Below are 8750 nucleotides of genomic sequence, written 5' to 3' on the forward strand. Positions count from 1 at the left end.
CGACTAATCGATAATGAGAATCGTTGTCGATTATTTTCATTATCGATAATAATCGATTTGATCGATTAGTTGTTGCAGCCCTACTTGGGAGTCAGTAAGATTTATTTTTTTAATTCATACTTTTGTTCAGTTTAATCAGTTTGCATTAAACTGATCAAAAGTGACAGTAAAGACATGATGTTACAAAAAAAATTCATTTTTTTAACTTTCCATTCATCAAACAATGCTAAAAATTTTTATAATATTTCCACAAATATATTGTTGTTATAAATATTGTACTGTTATAAATTCTAAGCCTTTTTTCAGCATTGATAAGAATTGTTTCTTGAGCACCAACTCAGAATATTCGATGGATTTCTGAATTCTAAAAATTAAGCTTTGCCATCACAGGAATACATTACACTTTAAAATGTAATATTACAAATAGAAAAGTTATTGTAATACATTATTCCTTTTTTTTACTGTATTACTGACCAAATAAATGCAGACTTGGTGAGCACAAGAGATTCTTTCAAAAATATACAAAAAAAATCTTACTGACCCCTAACATTTTTGGTTAACATGATCCAATAGCTCATTTTATGTAGAAATCTAAAAGATAAAAAAGTTATTTCAGAGGAAGAGGGAAGGTATTAGTTTTTTGTTTTATTGGTATAACATGCACTGATGAGTTGTTCACAATAAGACCAGGAGCAGGAATTCAAGTAATTAAGTAAATAGAGTGCATTTTGATTTCATGCTGACTTTATGAGCAAGGTACATTTCCAAAGTGGTTTGGATACATAAAACAATAGGGTTGATTTAGGGTGACATCAGTTTTGTTTTTGGTTATTGATTCTCACCTAGGAACCAAAGTGCCAGCATGGCACAATATACAGAGATTATTATAATGCATACATGGCTAATTATTGTGTGTACAGCTCAGTGCTGTTGCGTTACAGTCACTTCCTGATCCTGTCCACTGTCAAGTCAAAATATAGTGTTACTTAATTATAATAAACTGCAGAACTGCTGTAAAAATGCCTGTGAAACTTCTAGTAGCCAGAAATATTCATTACCTTTCAAAGAAAGTCTCTTATGCTCACCAAGATAGCATTTATTTAATCAGTGAAAACAATAATATTGTGAAATATTGTTAAACTAACCGTTTTCTATTTTGATATATTTTAAAATGTAGTTTATTTATGTGATGGAAAGTTGAATTTCAAGCAGCCATTACTCCAGTCTTCAGTGTCATATCATCCTTCAGAAATCATTCTGATATGCTAAATAAAGCAGTTTTGCTCCTTTATGTGGAAACTGTAGTACGTTTTTGTCAGGATTCTTTGATTAATCAAGTTCAAAATCAAACAACATAACAACATTTATTTCAAATAGAAATATTTTATTATAGATTACATAAAATAAATTAATATCTTTACTGTCACTTTTGATCAACTTAACGCATCCTTGCTGAATAAAATAAATTTCTCTCTCTCTCTCAAAAAATAAAATAAAATAGAATAATATTACTGACCTCAAACTTTCACATTAAATTTACAATATACTGTATGTTTTGCAGTGTATATAGGCATGCACAATCACACACCCACTCAACATTTACTGTGTTGTATTCCTGTTTCAGCTGTTTGTGTGTGTGTGTCTGTGTGTGTGTGTGTGTGTGTAGTTTTCTCCTCTGTGCAGTGGCAATAAGAGGTTCCTGTCCTCCACTGGAGCTGACGGCACCATCTGTTTCTGGCAGTGGGATGCACGCACGCTCAAATTCGGGTGCGTTTCCTTCATTCTTGTACTCATCTGTGGGGTTATAAGTTTTGCAATCTTTTCTTTGCTATTCAGAGCAAGTATTTAAAGCTCTTTTTGTTTAGTTGAATTCATGCAAAAGAGAAACATGGAATTGTAGCATGCCATTAATGTGAAATATAGCCTATGTTTCAGTGTTTTAATCTTTCATTTATTATTTTTGCAATTCCATTTTAGTGCAGAAATGACACCTTTCACCTTTAAATAAGGTCACTAAGAGAATATATTCTGGCACTCATCATGTTTCTGTGTGCTTTATATGTGTGTGCAGGCAGCGACCCAGCAAATTCATTGAGCGGCCCAGACCAGGCGTGCAGATGATCTGTTCCTCTTTTAGTGCAGGTAGGCCAGAAGTGTCAAAGCTCTTTTCTCACCTCTACCTGCTCCCGTTTTATCAGTTATACTTTATCATTCACAGCCTGTAGGGATGTAACGATTCACTCAACTCACGATTCGATTCGATTCACGATTCTGTCTGTCACAGCAACCCATGTGACAAATGCTTTTGTTACAACACTGAGCTTGTAGTAAAACATGATGTTTTCAGAAATGGGACGGAAAACATTTTTGAGTTTAGAGAAACTGATCAGTGGTATCTGCCAGTTTGCATAACTGCTTTACCATATGACATATGATACAGTTGTGATCTTATATATCGTATGTGATAGCAAATGAAATAAATCTTGTGAGAACATTTATATTTATTAGGGCTGTCAACGTAATGCACAGTCCTGTGTAAATGGCCCCTAAATCTTTCTTGGACAGATTGACAAAATTTATTAAATGGATCGCTGTGGACTGTAGGCCAGTGATAGAATTAAAGTCAATAGTATGGAACTAAAAGAAACAATATTGACTCTAATTCACTTTGTCAATGCTTTTGTTTGCCATTATTACCCTAAGTTTTTAAGGCTTCTCTAGGCAAATATTTATATATGTGATTAATTGCAGTTAATTTGATTAATTCATCTGCAAATTTGTAATTCGACTACAAATTGTCTGACAGCCGTGATATTTAAGACTTATGCCCATGATTATATGAATTCATGTGCTCCCATAGAAACGTGATATTAAGTGATTATTTATTCCCATGTTTTCATTGTTCTGAAAGCTGATAGCAGATTATAGAGTGACAGCGGATCGTTTTGGCTTAAACATTTTTCTGCAAGTGAAGCTATAAATATCCTGTTGTCAGACAGATATCACAGACTTTTTAAAAAGAGAGTGTTCAGCACTGCAGGAGCTCTTCAAATACACATTGCTGAAGAAAGGAAACACTCAGCTGGCTTTTACCCAGATAGACACATACACACTTACACAAAGATAGAAACAGATTCTGGGTCCCTCCTCTGCATGTCTTTGGTAATACATGTTCTGAATTCATTTGAGCAATTTGAGTTTCTTGTTTATAAAAGCAATATTCTGATTATTGCTGATACTTGCGGGATTGTGCCTGCATGAAAACTGACAAAACGTTTGTTAATGATGGATTTTTTTTCTGGTTTTTATGCTCATGAATGCTGTGTTATTGATGATGATGATGTCATTTTTGTAATGTTAAACAATATTTGATGATATTTCAGGTGGGATGTTCCTCGCGACAGGCAGCACTGATCACATCATTAGGGTTTATTACTTTGGAGATGAACAACCAGAGAAGATATCTGAGCTGGAGTCTCACACTGTATGTAATGCTTTTTGTGTGTTGTTTGCATTTTGTTTGTGCATGTGTTTGTTATATTATATTAATATTATAGTGTGGAACTGAACATAAAATGCAATTTAGATTTTTCTAACACCCTGTCTAATATCTCTGTTAACAGAATGGTAAAACACTCTTCTATGAAATATAAACAAAATACCAAACAGTACTAAACTATTACACTATTTTGTAAGTTAGTAATACTATATACTAGTAATTCTACATATATAATAATAGTATAAAATAAATAGCATATATACTATCATATTTTATAAGTCTAATAGTTACATTATAGATGATAGTTTTATCATGTTCAGTACTATGTATTACAATTCAATGTATGTGTGTGTAATAGGGATGGGAAGATTCCCCGATTCGCTCAGTGCATCAGCATAAAAAGTTTAAAAAGTGTGTATCGGCTACAAGTCGGCATATGTTTCGCGATGCATCGTTTCTAACATATTTGCATCGGTAAAAACCGATTTATTTATTTATAATTACTAGTGGATGCGCTATACTTTTATTATTTAGAAAGTGACCAATAATCTGTGATCTATGTATTTGTTTGTCAAGCGCGTTCTCTCATCATCACCACTGCTGCGTGAATATGACAAATCACAACACCACGGAGACCCGAGAAAAAACTGTGATTAAAGTCCAAAACCTGACTCGAAATAACATAACAAATCAATCGGGGCTAAAGCGGTTCCATAAATGACAAATTAAGTTTACACAATCTCACTAATTTGTGCATGCTTATTCTTAAGCAGACCTTAATGTCGATCATGGATCAAATCGATACACCATGGCAAACAGCGAATATATTCATGCTGTTTAATGCATTTGAGACGTTGTGTTTTCCTCAGTGCATAACTGACATGTCACAGGTAAATTTTCATCTGTAAATGTTAGAAAGTCATGCAAATATATCCATTTTGCTGTCAGGAGTGGGCGAGGCCGTATTGCATCGAATCGCATTGTGTTGAATCGAATCGAATCGAAATCGGATCACACTGCATCGTAATAGGGGTGAATCGTATCGCATCGCATCGGTAGCTGCTTCATATGAATCTTTAATGTATCGTATCATTGGCTATGCATCGAGATGCGTATCGTATCGGCCTCCGTCATGAGATGCACATCCCTAGTGTGTAATATACTGCTGTCAAAATAACATGTTCATTTCTTCAATTATTATTTTTAAAGGGATAGTTTGCCCAAAATGAAAATTCTGTCATTAATTTCTCATCCTCATGTCGTTCCAAATCCGAAAAACCTTTGTTCATCTTCAGAACATAAAATAATATAATTTTGATGAAATCTGAGAGCTTTCTGACCCTGCATAGACAGCAACGCAACTACCATGTTAAAGGCCCAGAAAGGTAGTAAGGACATCATTAAAATAGTCCATGTGACATCAGTGGTTCAACCGTAATGTTATGAAGCTACGAGAATACTTTTTGTGCACAAAGAAAACAAAAATAACAACTTTATTCAACAAAGTATTTAAATGTAAATGTAACATTTATTTAGTAAACACAAATTTAGTCATCATAAATAAAAAAAAATGCATTTAACAGAGGCATTGGTATCAGTGTTAGTTTTGGTATCTGTGCTTCTTGTCTTCATTCACAGTACTTAGTAAAAAGGTGGTAGAAATAAAAAAAATATATAAAATATACCTTCTTTATGTTGTTTCTACATTAATTTGGTGATTAAGTGTGAAAATATATGATTACAAATTTTTAAATACTGTGTTTAATTACAGAAAAATGTGTGGTTAATTAATTAAAACATATAAACTATCATCTTTGATTGATTGAAAGCACTAACATATATATAACAACTTCAACCTAAACAAATTCTCAGAATTTTTAAAATTGTGTGTATATTGATGTATTGTTTAAAGCACCTCATTTTTATTCTCTTTATTGGATTCACTGTTGCAGGAATTCATTATTATTTTGAGGTTCCCCTCATGTTTTTTAATGACTTCATCTTTTTCCTCAGGACAAAGTCGACAGCATCCAGTTCTCCCATGGTGGCGATCGGTGAGCAACACTGGCTCCATTTATCTGTGTACATGTGCGATTGTGAGAGAGAGAGTGTGTGTGTGTGTGTGTGTGTTTATATGTCAGGTTTGTTGGATTAATGGAACCTGGGGGTTCTTATAATTATTACAAGCTGATGTTGTCAGCAGAAAAAAACACCCTTGTTCCCAACACACACAAACATGCGTTTCAGATACACATCGTACAAGAATTCAAGTGCATGAAATGTCTTTCTACCTAAACAACAGGCATGTGACACAACAGCTCTTTATTCAGTCTCTGCAAGCTCCTTTATGTTCCTCACTCACTCTACTTTAATGAGCAAATGTTTTTGCATTGGGGGAGGGGGGAAATAGCGAGTGTGACAGAGGAGAAGAGGGAGAAAAGGAGGAGTAAGAGAGAGAAGGAGAGTAATAAGATGGAGATGTCTGTAACAGGTCCCTATGGAATTAAAAAGATGGATGTTCACATGAACAGATTCTTTGCACCGAAGGAGACAGCATCCAGTGTTACATATATAAGAAGGGAAGAAACCTCACCAATCAATAGAACTGCAGTGTACTGTCAAAAAGAAGAAAACCATGTCACAAATGAGTAGATTGCACACAGTCTTATTTAACAGAGTAATACACTCCGACTCATTTATAGATCCAAGCTACCTCATGGAGTAATACACATCTATGTTGTTGCACACTTATCAGCTCATTAAAAATTACATCGAGTCACAACCTAATGCAATTTTTCTTTTTTATATAGTAAAATTGTATGACACTGCTTCAAAAATAATTTTCTTTAATCATTGTTTGTGCCTTTTTTCAACACAAATATCTAAACATCCCTAGATAAATTTACTTGAGAAGAAAAATTGTGGGACTAAAATATGATAAGATTAAGATTAAAATATGTTGTAACACAATTTTGTGAGGATAATGCGGTTAAAAACAGGGTAAAATTTTTTTTTAACTTAATATGTATTATTAATGTAATATGTAATAATATTACTTCTCATTGTTTTAAAGATATTTAGATATTGTTACTGGAAAACAATACATTACTATTTGAGAAAATATTTTTTTCACACATCAGTAAACATCACTGTATTATGGAGCGGTGCACATATGCATACACAAAATTTATGTAAATGTTAACACATTAATACTACGTCTTCTCAATAATACCGCTTTTACTCAAATGCGAAGCGAGTGTTTATGGAGGTCCTAAAGGCATAGTAACAAAAACTAACCATATAATTTTAAGGGTCAGAAAGAGGGAAAATTTAATGTTTTTTGTTTTTTTAAAATAGAAATTGTACTATATGAGCACATAAGATACCTTATAGAGTAATACATAGTCAACAATACAAGAGCCATATTCAGTACACTTAAAACAAAAAACCTTCATCATCCAGATAACTTAATTTAACTTTGAGTTTTCAGAGGTTCAAGTAATTTTCCTTCTGTAAGTAATTTCTAAATGGTTGAAGTAGAATTAATTTATCATTGTTGTACCACATTTTGTTAAACATTTTAAGACAGCAATGAAGTTTTCAAATTTAGTGGATTAAAATTTGATCAGTGTGCCTCATTCATTCCTTTTTCTTGAAGCCTCAGATTATGTATTTGTATAGATTACATTTTTGAGCATAAACCTATGCTTGTGTAGGTTTGTGAGTGGCAGTAGAGACGGCACAGCACGGATATGGCAGCTGCAGCAGCAGGACTGGCGAAGCATTCTCCTGGACATGGCCACTAAGCTACCTGGGTAAGATAAATGTTAATCACTGTTCATAGGTATGGCTTGATTAATTGTGCATTAATGTTACATTTTGTTTGCTAAACAATTGATCGTTAGCAACATAATTACTTTGGAGCCCCAAGAGGGCCATTGATTCTGACCGCACAGGAGCGACTGAGATGAAACCTGTAAAGTAGTGCTGGGCGGTATGACCAAAAATTTATATCACCATATTTTTCATAATTATACCGGTTTCACGGTACATGACTGTATTTTTTTTTCATTTATGACTGGGTGTTAACCATATTTTCTATTGATTGAGAGAGGAAATACTGCAGTACTTAGAATGCCCTATTTTACTGTCATGATGAGTGAATATTGTCAAAAAATACCACACTAAATAGTGACTAAACACGACCCCTTTTAATACGTTAACCAGAAGTCAGTCTCATTTATAATCGCGGCATCGTCTGATAAAATCAACACGCATCTACACTAAAAAGCGGATATGTGGTTGTTTTGGCTATATTACTTTTTTGTCTCATGCAGTCGCTAGGTTTGCAGTATGAATATTCTATGGAAAAAAGCCGCTAAAAGGGTCTGAAAGTTGCTAAATCTAGTGCTAAAGTCGCGCTCGTGTGTGTGTGTGAGACGCGGGAGCTGATGGCAGGGGGCGGTGGATATTTGTGGCGGTCAATGTGGATATTGTGGATGAGTTCTTCTGTGTCATCATGTTCTATTAGTTCTACAGCTTCAGTTTCGGAACTTTCATGCTTAGTAACACATACAGCTGTTCCCTCACCACAGTGCAACAGTGAAAAGGGACTCCTTTCAAACAGTGTCGCGTTCCGAACGTTGTTAAGCGACATACACCGGTATTGCGGTATTTTAAAAATTCATATCATAACAAAAATAAACACCGGTATTCGGTATGAACCGGTATACCACCCAGCACTACTGTAAAGCCACTAACAGAATCACAACAATGGATTCATATTCTGGAATGCCAATTGTCCTCTTAACTTAAAAAAAAAAAAAACTGTACAAAACTATAAGCAAACAAATGCCATCTGGGTTTGATTATTTTTTTCATAAATTAGTCTTCAGTTGCTCTTTTCTCCATCATTTACTGATAAAGGTCCCATCAGTCCGTAGAAACTAGGGATGCACCGAAATGAAAATTCAAGCCATTTTCCCATTTTCCAAGGTATTAAATTTTGTATAATCTTTTCGTTATGTATATTTGTCCGAATAGTGGGGTTCTGTGTAGTTTATTTATGGAATCCCGCAAGATTTGACGTCATCTGTTATGGCACTCACTGACTGACTGCGCTGCTGCGTGATAGCGCGGGGCTTGTTGATCCCGCTCTCGCTGAATTTCTGACCATTATCGCATGCTCCCATCCGCTCCTGCGATTTTTGTGTGCGCTCCCGCAAACATTCTAATATTGTATATTATTTTC

General features: G+C 34.3%; 1 protein-coding gene across 1 annotated transcript in view; it reads left to right on the forward strand.

Annotated features, from left to right (window-relative positions):
- The window catches only part of LOC107708770 (PH-interacting protein-like), a 46216-nt gene that overhangs the window by 14890 nt on the left and 22576 nt on the right, over positions 1-8750 (forward strand). The window contains exons 8-12 of the mRNA XM_016513078.1: positions 1667-1767; positions 2072-2142; positions 3384-3484; positions 5513-5553; positions 7216-7314. Coding sequence (XP_016368564.1) covers positions 1667-1767; positions 2072-2142; positions 3384-3484; positions 5513-5553; positions 7216-7314 — 413 coding nt within the window. The remainder of the gene's footprint in view (positions 1-1666; positions 1768-2071; positions 2143-3383; positions 3485-5512; positions 5554-7215; positions 7315-8750) is intronic.

Source organism: Sinocyclocheilus rhinocerous, unplaced genomic scaffold, assembly GCF_001515625.1.
Source record: "Sinocyclocheilus rhinocerous isolate Xijiao unplaced genomic scaffold, SAMN03320098_v1.1 scaffold1406, whole genome shotgun sequence".
Classification (NCBI taxonomy): domain Eukaryota; kingdom Metazoa; phylum Chordata; class Actinopteri; order Cypriniformes; family Cyprinidae; genus Sinocyclocheilus; species Sinocyclocheilus rhinocerous.